The sequence below is a fragment of the Piliocolobus tephrosceles genome, chromosome 16 (genome assembly GCF_002776525.5).
Source record: "Piliocolobus tephrosceles isolate RC106 chromosome 16, ASM277652v3, whole genome shotgun sequence".
Lineage (NCBI taxonomy): Eukaryota > Metazoa > Chordata > Mammalia > Primates > Cercopithecidae > Piliocolobus > Piliocolobus tephrosceles.
In genome coordinates, this window is record NC_045449.1 from 27,746,178 (window position 1) to 27,764,808 (window position 18,631).

An 18,631-nucleotide genomic window follows, 5' to 3' on the forward strand; every position below is an offset into this window, starting at 1 on the left:
ACTCTGTCTCCAAAAATGAATGAATGAATGAATGAATGAATAAATAAATAATCATGGTTTGAGCAAAGAGTCTGATTGGTGATATCAACATTGAAGACAGCTTAGTCCTGTCCCCATGCCGCATGAATATCCCAGCTTTGCAGTTTCACGTATATTTGCTCACTCATTTAATTTTCCCTGAATTCCAGAATTCTGTGCTGGCTCTCTCATCTGTTCATCCACTGTTATCTACACAGATGGCTTCCAGATCTATATCCCTAGCCCTGACCCCTTTCATGAGCTTTTGCTTTGATTAGCTTGTCTAAGCCAGAAACGATATGACTATATCATCCATCACAGCCTGGCTTCATCGCCTCAGGAGGAAGGGCCTTCAGGGCAGATTTTTAATGGGACAGTTGGCAGAGGTGAGTTGAGGAGGCAGCGGGGAGCATTAGAGTATAACATCGGATTGATTATCCAGTTGTACTCCCAACAACTCACATTTATGGAACTTATCTATAAGCAAGGCACTGGGGCCACAGAATCCAAAAGACACAATCCTTGCCCTCAGAGGGCTCCCAGTCTATAAGAGACAAGGATTGCGAGAGGTAAAAGAAGGCAGTTCTGGAGAGGTAGGTGTCAGGAGCAGTGATTCACATGAAGTAAGCCTACATGGGAATGTTGTATCCTTGGGAGTGTGATAAAAAATGCCCAATCCCCCACTTCATTCTGTGAGTGCTCTAAGACAGGGGCCAGGTCTTGCGTATCTTAATTTTCCCAGCACATTCAGTGCTCAGCGAGTACTAGCTGAGGGAATAAATGAATGCACAAAATGTTGCATGGAGCAGCTAACTATTCCTAGGAAGGTGGCAGGATAAGACAGCAAAGTTCTTCTTAAAGGCCATGACCTTTGGGTGGTATCTGGAAATGTGAATAGGCCTTTGCTAGGTAGATGAGACAAAGAAGGGCAGAGGGAACAGAGGGAGCAGATGCACAGAGGCAGTGATCAGAGAGAATGGGGTGTTTGGTGGATGGTTCTGCATCATTGGGATGTAGGGTCCACGCTGGTCAACCACAGGGAGATGAGGAGGCTGGAGAGGTGAGCAGGGGCCAAGCTAGGCAGGGACTCCAGAGCCATTCTAAGGGGTTTAGATTTTTGTAAATTACAGAAAGCCCTGGAATGTAAGGGTGTTATGTTGGGTAGTGCTGTGACCACTGTGGATGTGGGTTGAGGAAGGGGTACTACCAAGGAGGGTAGCCAGAGCCTCTCTCCTAGAGTTTTAGGCGACTCCACCCCAGCTCCCGCTTCTCTCTAGTAGGAGCCTAAGTTCTGCCTCCCAGAGCTGGGGAGATCGTTTGTCTCACAACCTTGTCCTAATTTACCTTATGAGCATCCCCAGCCAGCTGACAGAGCAGGGAGTGGGTGCAGAACTGCTGTCGGCAGTTCTCCCAGGTGGTGAATGCTAGAGGTCATTTGAGGTTGTCTCATGGAATTCTCTCATTTTACAGATGGAAAAACTGAGGCCCAGAGATGGCAATGACCTATCCAAAGTCCCATGACACAGCAGGACTAGAATCCAGGCCTCTGGGCTCCTGGGTTGATTTGTTCTCCACAGTACCGAGTAGCCTTATTTCTTTGGGCTTGTGATGGGAAAAGACCAGCCTGCCAGCCAGTCTCTCCCTGGATTAGCTCCCTGTGTGCTCTCTCCAGAGAGTCTTCCTGAGTTACACCCGTGCAGTGTGGCAGAGCAGAAAGAGCATGGGTGTGGGAACCTGGCAGATTTGGGCTTGAAGCCCAACCCTGCTGCTCCCTTAGCTATGCAACCTTGAACAAGTTACTTAACCGTGCAGTTTTGTCATCTGGAAAGTGGAGATATCAGTACCTCCCTTGCAGGGTTGTTGTGGGAGATTAAATGAGATAATGCGCCTCAAGCGTCCCTGCAGCATAATGCCTGGCAGGTGGCATGTGCTCCACTGATAGGAACTGTTGTTATTCTTTTACCCCTCCCAGGGTTCTATTTCTGCTTCCAGCATATTATCCAGCTACCTGTCTCTGGTGGTCCTGGGACTGTGCAGGGGCTTCTACAGCAACTGAGCTAACCAGGGCACCTCTCAAGTTTGTTTAGGAAGGCAGCCAAGGCATACCTTTGCTTATTTGTTTTTAGGGCAAATGCAGGTTAAGAAAGCAATCTTTGGACTGGGTTGCAGCCCAAGAGTATATTCTTTAGGACAATAAAATAAAATTTAAAACATTTGGAACGGTGTGGTGTGTGTGTAATTATGCATGGGTGAGATAATTTTCACCATGCAAAAAGACTTTCCCATGTATACAAAGACTCATGGTAGGATTCCTTTAAGCCACTAGTTCCTCTTAGGGCTCTTACTCTGGAGTCAATTTTCCTAGCATGATTCACACCAACCTTCCAGGAAAGGGCTTTCTGCTTCCTACCACTGGTCACCCCTGGCCTTCCTGCAGTTTCCTTAAACTTTGAGCCAAAGCAGCAGAATCTTGGATTGATAGCAATGTAGTTGCTACATTTTATTGATATACCATATACTATAAGATGCACCATGATTTTATGTATAACAAAGAAAGAAAAACAAACACTGCTTATTGTAATTTTAAGACTTAATTGATTGTAAAACAAATCCTTATTTCAGAAATGTTAAAATGTGAACACAAATATGCCTCTTAACAATTAATGAAATGAAGTGTCTGAGGATCAGGATCAACTGGATAGGTCTGCATACTCGCAGAATGAGATCATACAGCTGGGGCTAAATCCCCAAAATATACTTGACTTAACATTATTTTTTCCTTTGTTAAAGAAATCACTAATCTACAGGCTCTGTGAGGGCGGAGACTGGGTCTGTTTTGTTTACCACTGTATCTCTACCACTTCACTCATAGTAGGTATTCAGCAAATATTTGCTGTATGAATAAATAGAACAAAGTCACAACATGAAAGAGACGGAAAGCCCACAGAAGAAAATAAATCATTCATAATTCCCCCACTGTGGGTATTTTGGCTGATTTCCTTCAAGTCTTATTTCCTATGAATATGCTCTTTTATATACATGTAAATATAATGTATTATTAGATTTAGCTCTGGGATGTGTTTTTGTATTTCTCTATTAATATAAATGAAACGATGAAATGAGATGATGCGGAAATGCTTTGAAGACTGTAAAATGTTTAACAAATATCTTATTAGTTATAATAATCATGAAAATACAGACATGAATGGGGCTGATTTTCTGAGAATACACTTCAAAGCTAACAGCGAATTTGCCCTCCAAAGCTGGGAATATGTTCTATTTCCTCATCCTACTCACCAAGGGGGCCGGGAAAGAGAAACTTAGGGCTTCCTAGAAGTCATAGCTCCAACTTCCCACCCAGCCCAGAAATTTCTTCCATCTCACTAATGGAAGATCAGCCAGGACTGAGGGAGGAAAAGCACATCTCTCAGGCTGATGAAAAATAGCAGCCTACAGAGAACTTCCTCCTCTCCACCCTTTACTAGCGGTGGGGAGAAGTTACACACTGGGTTCCAAGAATGCTGTTCACTTATTCTGCCTGCTAATAACAATGTAGATAGCAGAGAGATGGCAACACAATTAATTCATGATAGCGGGGTAGGTACATTCAACAAGCCACAGAGTCAGATTTGCCATGGACAACTAATTTAAAATTTACTTTTAGATAGTCACAGAATGTATACACATACTGATGAGTCTAACCTGTGCCTGGTTCTTTGAAGGGATATGGGTTTACTCATACAACAGAAGGGAGTGCTGACCGATTTTCTCTCCTTGACCAAACTCTAGCCAGACTCTCTTGGGCCCTCTTCTCTTCTAAGCCTCACCCTTGGTTGGCCTATGAAGACTTGAACAAACACTAGCATAGTTTCTTACAGCTCAAGACCGCATCCCTAGAATGCCTCTATCCCCCCTTAAAGTGCCTGCCTGAGAAAACTCGAGGCTGCTAAGAGAATTTACTGTTTGTTCCAGCCAACACCTGAATATAGGGCCCCTGTCTCCCCGTCTCTGTGGGAAGGTAGGAGCCTAACGAACTTCAATAAGCACCAGTTAGCAAACCCAGATGCTTTTCACAGGGACCAACACCTAAGCCCCTTCTTGTTTTTTGTGATTTTTTACTTCTCTGACTCTGCTGCTTAAGCCCTTGCTGTTCCCTCTACCCACTCCCTCATTCTCTCTTTAAAACACCCAAGGCCTCTTTATGAATGGGGGTTGAGTTCAATTCATGCTGCACCCTCTTCCCTACTGCAAAAGTAAATAATTGATTAAAATCTGCCCTCACCATGTTAATCCATGTCCAGCTTTGTTTACTTTTGACAGTACTCAGGAGCTCACCTAGGCTGGTAGCTCAGGCTTTCAGCTCACCTAGGCTGCCTGTCCGTCTGCATGCCTTTACTGGATAATCGTTGTTCTCACTCTTCTTGACTCTCAAATCCTTAGCCTTGAACTTGGCCCCTGCCATCTTCGTGCCCTCCTTTGTCCTCAAGAATACATTTTCCTGGTTGCACCATTTGGTTTCTACCTTGCATACCCTTGGATATCATATCCCCTTTTCTGCTTGCACCACTTGTCTCAGTCTCTGGGAGCCCGTAGAGGCCAGGCTAACCTTCCAGCACCTCCTGCCCCTGCATCAAAGCTGCAATCCCATTCCCTATGTGCTTCAGTGAAGGTTGATCTTGGCCTTCATTAACTGCCCAGGCATTGTGTACAGGGCACAGTTTGTGAGGCCTACGCCATCAACACTTTCCCAGAGAGTAAAAATAGTATAGCTTATGTATAGATTTATGACCAGTTTTTTTTTTTTTTTTTTTGACAGGGTCTAGTTCTGTCTCCTAGGCTGGAGGGCAGTGGTGCAATCTCAGCTCACTGTAGCCTGTGCCTCCCAGGCTCAAGTGATCCTTCCACCTCCACCGCCCAAGTAGCTGGGATCACAGGCATACACCACCATGCCTAAGTAATCTTTTTTTTTTTTTTTTTAAATAGAGATAAGGTCTCATGATGTTGCCCAGGTTGGTCTTGAATTTCTGGGCTCAAGCGATCCTCCTGCCTTGGCCTCCCAAAGTGCTGGGATTATAGGCATGAACCACCATGCCCCACCCTACAACCAGTTTTTAATGCAGAATATCGCTTTATAAAATGGCTAAACAGCTGTGATCAGTACCAGATGAAAGATGACATTTGAGCTAGTTAGGGTAGGAGCCTAACTAATTGCAATAAGCACCAGTTAGCAAATCCAGATGTTTTTCACAGGGACCAGCACCCAAGCCCCTTCCTGTTTTTTGTGATTTTTTACTTCTCTGACTCTGCTGCTCAAGCCCTTGCGGTTGCCTCTACCCACTCTCTCATTCTGCCTTTGAAACACCCAGGCCTTCTCTATGAATTGGGGTTGAGTTCAGCTTATGCTGCACCCTCTTCCCTATTGCAAAAGTATATAATTGATTAAAATCTGCCCTCACCATGTCAACCCATGTCTAGCTTTGTTTACTTTTGACAGTACTCAGGAGCTCACTTAGGCTAGTAGTAGCTCAGGCTCTCAGCTCACCTAGGCTGCCTGTCCATCTGCATTTTAAAAGCAAGCTGAGCTCATTCATTATGTGCATGTATCTTTCCTTGCTCCTCCGTCGTGGTTCTCCCACACCCCAGAGCAGGTGCCTTCACTACTCACTGACTTAGCTCTGCCTAAGGTCTCCACCAGAAACTTGTCTTAGATGATCTCGTTTAGGATTCCCTCCCAGTTACAGTCTCTCCAGCTTTTATTCTAGGAAAACCAGGCAACAAGTATCCAGGAGATAAGAGAAAGAAACGGAGTCCGTCTCTCTCCGCAGTCCTGCTTTGAGACTGCCTCCCTACTGAGAGTTTGCGAACGTCTCCCTTTTGAGATGTAAGACTCACTTCAGACGTGAGGCTGTGCCCATCCTCCCTCCACCCACAGACAGAATTGATGCAGTAGGCCCAGCTGGACGGGTGAGGTCCCCTCCCCAGCGCTACATCAAAGAGAGCAGGCAGGAGCCCATGTAACAAGGGCTCGCTCCACTTAAACTCTGTGATGGGAGAGGGACGCCTCCACCCCTTTTCTTTTTGTAGGCTGCTTTGAATTGTATTAACACAAGTGATGAAACATATCAAAAGCTGGTTAGCAGTTTCCCTTAGCATCCCCTGGTCAATTTTTAAATTAACTTGTGCAAAAAGTCAACTGTAACAGAATGGTCTGGAAAAGAAAAAACCCAACCAGCTTGGTGAAAGAAAAATGAGCCGGGTTTCCTTCATGCCCAGTTTTAGGAACCAACAGGTGGTACAGGAGAACTGGTGAAGAAGGTGAGCCAACACCTTTCTCCAGTTTCACAGTAAAGCCCTTGACCGAGTAGGAATTCCATTTCTCCTCCTTGTGCCTCTGCAGGGGGTCAGGGGAGGTTGAGGACCATCAATCCGGGGAGCCCAGGGAACTTACCCTCTGCTCCTGTGTGGCCACAAAGGTCTGGAACCCTGGAGCCACCCCAAAGCCCAGCTCTTGGATGAAAGGTGGCTCAGACTGACTGTGGATCTGAACTTTCACTCCTGCTTCAAATGTCGTTTCCTCTGAAAGAACAAAGACGGACAGAGCCATGGGTCAGTAACAACAGATGCTCATGGAGCCCTGGGATTGAAAAGCTCAAAGGGATGCTGAAAAGGCCCTGTGATAAGCAGACTAATGGCCTCCAAAGGTGTCCACGTCCCCACCTCCGGAAACTGTGACTAGGTTACCTTACACGCAAAAAGGACATTGCAGGTGTGATTAAGTTAAAGCTCTTGAGATGGAGAGACTATCCTAAATTATGGAAGTAGGACTCAATGTAATCACAGAGGTTCCTATGAAAGGGAGGCAGGAGGATCACCGTCAGAGAGAGAATGGAAAAATGCTATGCTGCTGGCTTTGAAGACAGAGGAAGGAGCCATGAGCCCAGGGATGCAGGTAGTTTCTAGAAGCAGGAAAAGGTGGGGGAATGAGCTTTCCCCTAGAGCTGCCAAAAGGAACACAGGCCTGCCAACAACCTTGATTTTATTGAGCCTAGGGAAATCCATTTTGGATTTCTGACCTCTAGAATTTTAAGATAATGAATTTGTGTTGTTTTCAGCCACTACATTTGTGGTAATTTGTTGCAGCAGCAATGGGAAACAAATTCAGGTCACTTCGCCAGGCCAACTCTTTGCCTCAGTTGCCAAATCTGTAGGATGGGATTATAAAATGAGTCAAACTCCTTTGTTTTATTGACTAACTTTTCTTCTGAGTCATGAGCTGAAGGTGAGGATATCAGGAGGAAGAAAACATGATGACGCAGCAGTGGAATAAAAATGCAAGGCCTTCTTGTATGCCAAGGTGTTTCCCCTTGGGGCTGCAATGGCCAAGTAGAAGAGAAGCTTCCTTCTTTTTTTCCATTGGCAGAAGAAATGGCCCTTGGCAGTGGGAGGTTGGGGGTGGTGCAGAGCCATCATCCTAAATGTTTAGTGCTCACAATAGGTGGAAAATGAACTTATGGAACTGTATAAACCTTTACCAGATCCCCTTCTCTGTCTTACCTTCTCCAAACAGTCTGCAGAATGAGCTTTCCAAATGTAAATCGTGTAACTCCCTCCCATGTTTCCAAGGACCCCAGGGTCCTTACCCACCCCTTCCCTAGCCTTGTTCTGAGCAGCCTCTGTCTCGTGGCACCAGGCGGGGCTGCCTGGATTGGGCATCACTGGTCCCCACTCTGCACAAATGCATCTCCTTCTGCCCAGAGTGTCTTTCTACCTTGTCCACCTGACCATCTTTCCACTTGTCACTGAAGATTCAGCTCCCCAACCCCACCCAAAGCAACTCTTTCCCTTGCTCTGTTGTATCTTCCACATCTGCCCGCTGGAGCCCCTGCCATAGCACGTCATGATGAGCCTTTAACTGTTTTCTCCAGCAGTCTGGAGCATCCTGAGGCCAAGTTCTGGGCTGTCTCTCTGGACCTCAAAGTTCCTTCACAGGGCCAGGCATATACCAGGCACTCAGGAGATGCCTAATGAATGAATTAGAGATGAGAAAATGAGATTTATGGGTTAAACCTCAATCACTTATGAATGGACAAGGCCAGCCTGGAGTCCAAATCAAGGAATGTTCTCAAAGAAAAAAATGGGGAGAGAATGGATGAATGCAGGAATGAGAGAAGATGATGATGGGGTTGGGGGTCAGGGATGGAGAGGGGGAAGACATGTCAGCACTCAGGCTGCGGCTGGGGGAGAGGGGTTTGGGGACACACTAAAGCTGGTACAGAAGAGAGTGGCTGGGAAAGAAGGGCTGGGGCCAGCCATGGGAAGGGCACGACCTAGGGAGAGGGGGGGTCATTGACTGAGGTAGGCACAGGGGTCTGGAGCAGGGTGAGAATTCCAAGGCCAGGGGCTGCGTGGAAAGAAAGGCCTAGTAGGCAGACAGGGCCCTAGGGAAGGGTAGGCAGGGCTTTCATCATTTAGACGAGGAGACCCTCAGCCAGGAATTCTTTTGGATATGGTTCACGGAGTGGGAGCGAATCCAGACAATCTACAAACACATCCCACTTCTCTCCAGTACAGTCATTGTTCTGTGGTTTCTGTACAGCATCACCCTGTCCAAACTCCTATCCTTATGCTCCTGGATGCCAGTGGCTTTGTGTCAATCTCTCCCATCAATGGTGAATTCCTCAAGAGAGGAGACCATATGTTATTCAGTCCAGGGCCCTGTCACCTAACCCAGGGCCTGGCCCTCAAAAGGAGCCTCAAGGAAGGTTTTTAGATACGGGAGGAGGACTTCAGGAGAGGGAGGACTGGATGGAATGAGGTGGTTGAATAATCATCTTTCAGTGGCTGTGTTTTCAAAAGTCTGCCCAAGACGGGGGTTGAGAAGAGTGTGGAGCCTGAGAAACAGACTCAGATGGGGAAGAAGGGTGAGTGTGGAGGGCTGTTGGGATGACAGGGATGCCCCTGCTGGGAGGAACTGAAGGCTCCTTCAGTGAGCCGTGGGAGGGAACAGGAGAGATGCCAGAACTTGTTTTTGAGAGCTAGCTGAGGCCGTGTGTGCCTGCTATACAACTAAGCTTAAGAAATCTTATAGCCAGTAAGACAGGCTCAAAGGAGAGGACCTGTGGCTTACAGGTGAAATGAGAAATGAAGCCTTCCTGTCAGAAATGGCATGAGTAATGGGCAAAACAGACAGGCCTGGTGTGCCTCTCTTAGTGAGAACCACCCAAGGCTAATTGAACTGGGTTCGGATTTGGAAGAGGTGCTAGCTTATTTTGTAAGCAGCAGTAGCTGTAGCCAAGAGTAAAATCCTAAAGTAGCCTCGGTTTTTACAAACACCCAGTGGCTGGATGAACATGAGTGGGAGCAGGTGATAGGTAAGGTTTCTTCTCTCTTTAGAACACTGCTGTCCAGTGGAACTTTCTGCTAAGATGGGAATGTGGTATTCCCTGTGCTGCCCAACATGGTAGGCGCCAGTTACAAAAGGTGACTTCTGTGACTGAGGAACTGAATTTTTCATTTTATTTAATGTTAATTAATTAAAACTCAAGTTTAAATAGCCCCATGTGGCTACTGGAAACATTATTGGATAGCACAGTTCTAGAATATCCAGCTATGAGCAGACTACAGCCCTCCCAGAGCTGAGGGGGTGACAAGGACTCCGCCATATTGCCTTCCTAAGCAGGTGCTCTGGAGAGGCCCTTTCCTGGAGTCCTGGGTAGTTTGGACAGGGTTCTGAGCAGCAGATCAGTGTGTCTTCGTGGCCAAACCACGACTTTAGTTCCAGATCCTCTACCCTGCTTTCTCCAAAGCCCTATTTGCACATCTCCAGATGCATTTCTTTCTGTTTCTTACCAGAATTGCCCTTGGCTTCCCTCTGAAGATTGCTTTCCAGGTTGGTAGTGAAGAGCAGCTCCCTCCAGTCCCTGCCTCACTCTCTTCCCTTTCCTGGGCATGGCACAGTGTTGAGTTGAAGACCCAACTTGAGAGCTGAAGTTACCAAATGTAGACTGCTAGAGCTAAGGCAACCTCACATCATCCACTTTGGAGGTTCCCAAGCTAGAACGCAAGTTAAAATCTCCTAGACGGCTAGGGTGAGGCTTCCTGGGATCCACTCCCAGAAATTCTGATTCAGTTACTCTGGGGTGGAGACCAGGAATCTGCATTTCCAGAAATTCTGATAAAGGTCTGAGGTCATCTGCCTTTGGGCAGTGATCTAGTCCAGGAAGGGGAAGTGACTTGTCCAATGTCACACAGCAAGTCAAGAGCAGAGCAGGGGCTAGAAGCCAGGTCTCCTGAGTTCTAATGTGGCACTCTTTCTACTCCACCAGGAGTGTGGTTTATTTAGTGTGAGCAGATGCCTTAATTCATAGCTCTGGAGTTCTGAATGGGGGCTGAGGGCATGGGATATCTTTTTCTTTGACATCACCCCTAATGTCCCTAGCACAGTAGCTGGCACAGAGCAGGCCTCAATAAATGTTTGTTGAATGGAAGAAATGAGTGAGGAAGTATCCCTTGCTTGTGTCTGCTGTTCCCTGCTGTATCTGGGCAGCTGTGAGTCTGCCTAGGTTCTGGAGGACACTGGTAAATGCCAGCACCCCATAACTCAGGAGTGCTCACCTGCTGGGATGCAGGTGGGGCTGCACACACAACAACAACACAGCAACAATAGCAGTAACAATAACTGGGACTGCACTCATAGCCTGTGGGTCCCAGTGCCAGATGAAAATGCAGGACCCCTTGTTAAAAAAATGTTAAAAATTTATAAAAGTAAGCATTGCTATTAAAAAATAAAAGCATTTCAAGACAGCAATCTCAAGAGCATTAAACCAAGTGAGTGGCCCTTCTGATTGTAGGTCCAGTGTGACCGCCCTGATAGTAACAACTCAAATTGGTGCTGGACAGAATCGTTCACATCCTCATATTTGTCTTATCGGCAACTGATTCAACGCTAAGCTCCTTCAAAGAGTGTAGGTCTCTGGGCAGTGAATGATTTGTTTACACATCATGAACACCAGGATTTAAGGACAGAAAGAGAAAGAGGGAGAGAGAGCACGCAGACAGAAAGGGAAAGCTACTACATACATAGTATGTAGACAGTATGCACATGGGAGTTCTTGTTAATTGGCACCAAGTTGAAACCCAGACAACGTAACATGAAAGATAATGCTGAACCAAGAGGAGTGTGGTAAGATGGAGTTCAACCTGCAGAAGCCACAGTCTCCCAGCATTTTCCAAGAGCTTGGCCATAGATGGTACAAGGTGAGATCTACCTGGCCAGGGAGGGAGGTACATTTTCTGAATATGCAGAAATGATATGGGAGCCCTGTAGGAAGAGGCAGGAGCAATGGGCAGAATGCATAAAGGGGCAGGGAAAGTGCATCACGATAAAAGAAGCTAAAATCTTTCATGTTGGCAAGTTACAGAAAACATGTCAAAGAAATAAACACTGGAAAGAAGTAGGAAGAAAAGTTTATCTGAATAGCTAGGCGGAGTTTTCAGAGCTCAGAGAGTGAATGTGCTGATACAAAGCAATCTTGCTTTGGACAAAAATGGCTTTATAACAGTGGCTGAGTGAGGGAACCCTAGCTCCCCAGACAGCTTCAGAGGAGTGGGTGGGACAATGGCCAGCCATATAAGGGGCATGTCACAGTGCAGCAAGGGCCTTGTGTGGGTGTGGGATAGCTTCTGTTTGCACCCTCTTCCCCAGTGCTTCTCCACCCTGCTCTCTGTGCTACGGGTTTGACTTGCAGAGACTGTCTTGATGGACTCCCTTGCCCTCTGGCTTGGGATCAGTCAATGGCGGGCCAGGTAGGAAAGTGGAGGGAGAGAGAAGAGTCAGGCTGGGGTATCTAGTCTCTCAACTCCTTTTGCTGGGTCACTGTGGGTTAGCTGCCCGTCACTTTGGAAGGTCACAGCTCTGGGTTGGGGGCTGGAGGGAGAGCTCTTCACAGTGTCTCTCTCTGGGTTTTGACACCAGCTTCTTTCCTTCCTTCCGAGGGGTGGTAATGGCTCTCTCTGCTACCAGTCCCAGGATGCTGCACCCTCTTGTATTGCTTTCCCAAGCCTTGCCTATGCCTTTGTTAACAGTCCTTGATTAATTTTTCCTTTTAGTATTCAATTTGAGGGTCCTGTTGATTTCCCTGCTTGGCTCCTGATTGGTGGATCTCCCATGGGCTCTCACTTAACTCCTGAGAGATAGCAGGAGTCCCCTCTGTGGTACCACACAGGGAAGGACGGCCATTGTGTTTGAGCAAGTGCATAGGGAGAGAGACCTCCCTCCCTGAAGGGGCAGTTCATGGTTTTGAAAGTTCACCCTTATTTTGGTGAAAACTGCCTGCTTATAGATTTTGTCCCCTAGTCCTAGCTCCGCCCCTTCTACTCGACACCTCTTTCAGGATCTCCCCAGAGATAGTGTGCCTGTTTCCTAGACAAGTGAGTCAGACTTTCTGAGAGAGGCAGAAATGCAGACCTCTTGGACCTGGAGCGTCAGAAAAAGAGAGAGCCTAGGAGAAATTGATTAAATACTTGGGGCTGTGGGGTCAGGCGAGTTGAAGTCTAGTTCAGTTCTGTGAACTACAGCAAGTTATTTAATCTCTTGGAGCCTAATTTTTCTCATTTTGAAAATGGATATGAACATAAAAATGGATTGTTCTTCATAGAGCTGTTGCGAGGCTTAAATGAGCCACTGCATGGAAAGTTCTTAGCACAGAGTTTAGCTTAATAACTCAACAATTTGCAGTGTCATCATCACCATCATCATCATGAATTCAGTATTTCTGGCTTTTTACAAGATCCATGGGGACCAGATGCTGTTTTATGTTCCTCTTTGTTCATGCTGGTCCCTCCATGTAGACTGGCCCTTCCTCTCGTTTTCCATGTGGTTACCCTCTACCCACCTTTGCACTCGCCACCTCCTCGACATTTTCCCTCCATTCGGTACCCCAATGTCTAGTACTTACCATGTTCACACTTGATCCCAACTCCCTCTCTATTAAGACTGAGAGACCTCTTGGGGACAGGGTCAATGTTTATTTATGTTTATAATCACAGTGCCTGGCATGCAGTAGGAACTCAAAAATGCCTGGTGAAGTGAACAAATGTGCACAATTCACCTCTGAGACACAGGATTGCATAACTCACCTCTGAGACACAGGATCCCACCCTCCTTGCTTTACAGATGTGCCATCGAGATGCTGAAAGGCAGGTGGATCTGTGCGGATCTCACAGGGAGTTTGTGGCCAAGCTGGGTCCACATGAAACCTGCTGGGCCAACTCAGAACCCCTGCTGCAGCCCAGTGAGTGGGCAGCTCTGTAGGGACTTCACGCCAGAGGCTGACAAGTGCATGGGGGCTGGGCAGGGGCAGCAAAGCCTGCCTGGGCCATCCCCTGAAGGGCCGTGGTTGGCATTCCTGTCTTGGGCGGCTGATATCTTTCTGGTCTCTGCTGCTCATTTAATCATGTGGCTTAATCCCTGGGGACCTGTTTATTAAGGCCCGTCCTTTGGGCCTCACTGCTACCTATCATCAGACAAACGGGCCTGGAGTGTCCCTGTGTCACCCAGGCACGGGGAGGGGCTTGACTCATCAGCAGTTGGGCCACTCACACCCGGCAGTGGCACCTCTGGCTGCCACTGTCAAGCAGCTGCTGTGGCACTGCTCTGCATTCCCTAGGGGACTGTAAAGTGTGTGTGTGCCTGCGTGTGTGTGCATGCAGACGTGTACTAGTGTATGTGTGTGTGAGAGAGAGAAAGCAAGAAAGAGAGAAACTCTCTCTGAAATATAGGAACATTTTTCTTATTTATTCTTATTTCCCTAAAGCATTTCCTGAGATGCTGCTTTGGAGTTCGTAGAAACAGAAAGGAAGAACTGACCTTCTTGAGGACAAGACCCAGAGCTGGATGCTTCACAGCAGTCCACATTCGTTCCCTCACTCCCTGGACAGTTATGCATCGAATGTCTACCATGAGCACGTGCCACCGGCCCTGCACCCTTGCCTGGCTGGCTTGGAGTTTTAACTAAATCATGTATATTTTCTGCATCACACTTAGCGTGTGCATGAAGCACATCTTCCCAGAATGAAAAAAGTCAGGCTGCTTCTGGCTGCTAAATGGATACCTGCCTCCAAGCGTGTTTCTTATTTATGGCATCATTTCTCCAGAGTCCTCGGACACCTGTGGATACCCCTATCCAGCACAGTGAAGCCAACAGCACGGTGAAGTCTCTGTCCTCCTGGAACTCATGTTCAGATGAGGGTGGTGGATGATAATGAACAGGCACACTTGTAACATCAGGCGGGCAGAGAAAAGTGCCAGGAGAAGTGACGCAGAGGAAGGGCAGGACAAGTGTGGCTCTCTTCGCTGGGAGTCAGGAAAGGCCTGTTCAAGGTGATGGTGTTTGTGTAGTAACCAGAATGAAGTGAGCAACGAGCCATGGGATGACCCGGGAGAAAGTGTTCCAGGCAGAGGGAACAGCAAGTGCCAAGGCTCTGGAACAGGTGTACAACGGGCCCACTTCAAGAACAGCAAGGAGGCCAGAGTGGCAGGGGATATGGTCAGAGGCCAGCTGACCATTTTGTTAACACCTCACAGTTACCCTTAGAGGTAGGTGCCCCCATTTTACATACATGGAAGCAGGCTCAGAGAGGTCAGCTGGCCCTAGTCACACAAAGTAGATCCAGAATCCAACCCTTGTCTGCTGAGGCTCCAAGGCCTGTGCTTTTTGCCCCCTACCATGTGGCCTTGCTCACATACTTTGTGCCTTTCTAGCATCACTCACCACATTCTTCATTGGTTTGGGTCCTTTGGGACTTTGCAGGCTGGGACCCTGAGCTGCTGAGCTTTGCATCCCTTCCGGGTCATGGTGAAAGACAATCTTGGCACACATACGGTAAGCTTCGGGGTTTTCACAGACTTGATCCTGCTGGCTCCTCCCAGCTGTCCTGAGGCAGGCGTCAATATCTCCATTTCATTACATTTTATTTTATTTTTTTTACATCATGCTCATTTTTCAGATAAAGAAACCAAAGCTCATAGAAAGTAAAGGACATACCGGGGCCAATGACTCACGGCTGCGTAGAATTTTGCAGCTACGAGATCCCTTGACAATTGAACTAACTTTTCACCTTTCAGATGAGAAAATGGAAGCTCATAGAGAAGACAGTAGCCGAGGGCCACATGGCAGGTGGCAGATGGGCAGTGGCTGGGATCCAGGCCTCTAGATTCCTCACCCTCCTCTGTCTTTTGTTAGTGGGCTAGAAACCACATTGGTCTCAGATGACAAGCTGATAAAGTTCCAAGCTGGACAGGGAAGGATGGGGAAGAAGAGTTTAATTTGCAGTGGGCTCAGCAGCCTTTGTTCTTTCATGTTAGGAGTTCAGTGAGTGTGGGACAGAGATAGTAACAAGGACCAGAGTCCCAGCCCCAGCCTTGAGATCCTGGTGGAAAGGGCCTGCTGATGCTGTTTGAAGTTAACCAGAGGTATCATTTTAGACCCTGCTCCCCTGCTCACACCAGAGAAATCCAGGGAAAGCCCAAGGCCAGGGAAGAAAGGCAGAGAAGTACATCAAGAAAAACATAGGCTCTGAAATCACAGAGATCTGGGTTTGACTCTTAGCCCCACCACTTAATTGCTGTGTGACCTCAGGCAAGTTATATTGCCTCTGAGCTTTAGTTTCCTTTTTGTTCAAATGAAGTAGGGGCTGATCTCTCAGGTTACTTTGGGCTGTAAAACTCTACGAGTTGGGGGCCGTGTGCAAATGTCTTCACCTCACTGCATCTCATTTTTATCTCCTGCAAAATAGATTTAAAAAAAATAGATGTGACTGTTCAGAGCTCACATCAAGTCAGAAGAGGCTGATTTTTCTAAAGACAGCACAAAGAATTCACAAATTGCTGCCTATCTAAAATTGGGCAATGTGTATCTTGTCCTTCCTCTCCAACCCTTCCCTGGCAGATAGGCACGGTAAGGCAGCGTCCCTAGCTAAGAAGATCCGAAATCAGCACGAAGACGGGGAAGCTCACGCTTGATTGCTCACAGGTGATATCTGGAAGCCAGGCAAACTGCTGGAAGAAGAAAAACATCAACATTGTGTCCCCACACGAGATGGGCTGCAATGATGTCTGTTCTGGGTGGCGGTGTGATGCAGCAGTGTTCTTACCAACGGCTGGTGATCCAGGAGATGTTATCAAGTGTCCACAAGAGTTTGGCGAAGGCTGCAAACTTCAGCCCCTCCTGCAGAGCCATGGAGCACACTAGTATTTTAAAGACCCTATGACATCCTGCAGCAAAAACATGTTATACTTTGTTGATCTGTGTGTTACCCAAAGCAATCTTTTTTTTCTTTTTTCGTTTTTAAGGAACACTAGCTCTGCGTGGAAAAAACCAAGGAGGACCAAATCAGAAGATGTGGATTCAAATCCTATTCTAATACTTCTTAGCCATGAGGTTGTGGGAAAGTCACTCAATGTCTCTGCTTACTGCATATATATATATATATATATTTATTTATTTATTTATTTTTAGATGCAGTCTCACTGTGTTGCCCAGGCTGGAGTGTAATGGCGTGATCTTGGCTCACTGCAACCTCTGCCTCTCGGGTTCAAGCGATTGTCCTGCATCAACCCCCTGAGTAGCTGGGATTACAGGCATGCACCACCATGCCTGGCTAGTTTCTTATTTTATTTTATTTTTTTATTTTTTATTTTTAGTGGAGACGGGGTTTCTCTATGTTGGCCAGGCTGGTCTCGAACTCCTGTCCTCAGGCGATCCACCTGCCCCAGCCTCCCGAAATGCTGGGATTACAGGCATGAGCCACTGTGCCCAGCTGCTTACTGCATTTTAAAATGAGTTAATCTGTTAAATGACTAGAACTGCCCTGTCTACATCATAGAAGTGTATGAGCATCAGTGGATGGAATGTGGGAAAGCACCTTATACATTGTGGGGTGATGTACCCGTGTTGGGGAAGGAGATAGTTAATGTTAGGTCTTGGTTATGCAACTGAGAAATGTTGCATATTCCTGCTAAACAGAATATTTGCAAAACATATATTTGTGAAAGTACCGCGTGTGGAGTTGGGACTAGTCTCATTACCAAAATATTTATCTGAAGGATTCTTTAAATAATGAGTTTTCCTAGTGCATTCAGTCTCAGAGATTATAAATTACTTGATAAGAAGGCTCATGACTCTGGGTGGATAACTGGTGTTCAGGAGATTATCACCCTTGAAATGCCATCAGAAACTGTCTAAAATTGTAGGGAAAGTTGGTGGATGATTAAGATTCTATTTGTAAAAATTCTGTTTACACACACCGATGGTGGAAGTTAGGTACAACCAAATTGCTGAGTGGCTCATGTATATAGATTGTGATGTGATTGTAGAATTCAAAATCATCCAAAGCATTACTGAATTCATAGCAACTTTTTGTTATACAATATTCTCTCAATGAATTAAAAAAGCACCAGAGTTTTCATGTGGGGTAATGCCTGAGAAATATTTTGATGTTAAGAAGACATCCTCATTCTTCCAAATGGTGGGGAGCAGTGGTCTGGATCAGAGCTTCTTACATTTGGATGTGCACACAAATCTCCTGAAGGATCCTGTTGCAACACAGACTTTGGGGTTGCGGGGGGCAGGGATTCTATGCATCTAACAAGCTCCCAGGTGATGCTGATGCTGCTGGTCAGAGGATTACACTTTAACAGGACTCCCAAGAGAACATCTATGCTTTTGCAGAACACACAGGCCCCTGGTGATCTGGCCTCTACCTATCTCTTCAACCCCAGGTCTCTTCTGTAGATGCAGATGCCCTTGCAAACTCTAGGCTGTTCTTGGCCTCTGCTCCTCATTCCCCTCCCTCTGCTCAGGACTTCAGCTCTCCAGGTCCTCAGATTTTCCTCTAACTTCCACATGCTGCCCAGCAACCTGGCAAACAGGCCTGAGACTAAAACCAAAGGTCAACTTCTCTCTAAAGCCTCCCTTTAGATACCCTTGTCCCCTCCTTTCTGGAACCGACTATCCCCTCCTAGGTTCTCAATCTACCTTCTAGCTATCACAGCGCTTGGTGACACTTAATTGCTGATATGTTCCCCAAACAGACTGCAAATGCCTGGTGCTCCTTAGACACTTTATATGAAAGCTGTTGGGTGAATAAATTTCCATCTGCCATCTAAAAAGAGCCCTTCAGATATTCCCTAGATTATAAACTTCGAAAACCTGGACTGGGCCCTTCATCTGTATCACTGAGGTGCCTGGCACACAGTAGGTGTGCAGTTGAGATTTACTAAATTGGGGACATGAGGTCTGAGGTTGGAGCTGTCTCATCTGCTTCCTAGCTGTTCTCCTCAGACCCTTGCACCGGCTGGGAGTTTTAACTAGAACACACATATTTTCTGCATTACGCACATCTTTCCAGAATGAAAAAAGTCAGGCTGCTTCTCGTGCTAAATGGATACCTGCCTCCAGTGGTGTTTCTGATTTATGGCATCATTTCTTCAGAGTCCTCGAATATCTGTTGAGACCCCGTATCCAGCACAGAGGACCACTCTGAGAGTGAGCCTAGCATCTCAGCTGGCTGCTGTAGGTTCTTGTGCCCTGGACACTCAGAATTCAGGCCGGAG

General features: G+C 46.8%; 1 protein-coding gene across 3 annotated transcripts in view; it reads right to left on the reverse strand.

The window, feature by feature from the left end:
• ASIC2 (acid sensing ion channel subunit 2) overlaps positions 1-18,631 on the reverse strand; it is a 790,972-nt gene that overhangs the window by 63,824 nt on the left and 708,517 nt on the right. For all 3 annotated transcript variants that reach the window (XM_031934384.1, XM_023182887.1, XM_031934385.1), the window contains exon 3: positions 6,467-6,594. In XM_031934384.1, coding sequence (XP_031790244.1) covers positions 6,467-6,594 — 128 coding nt within the window. The remainder of the gene's footprint in view (positions 1-6,466; positions 6,595-18,631) is intronic.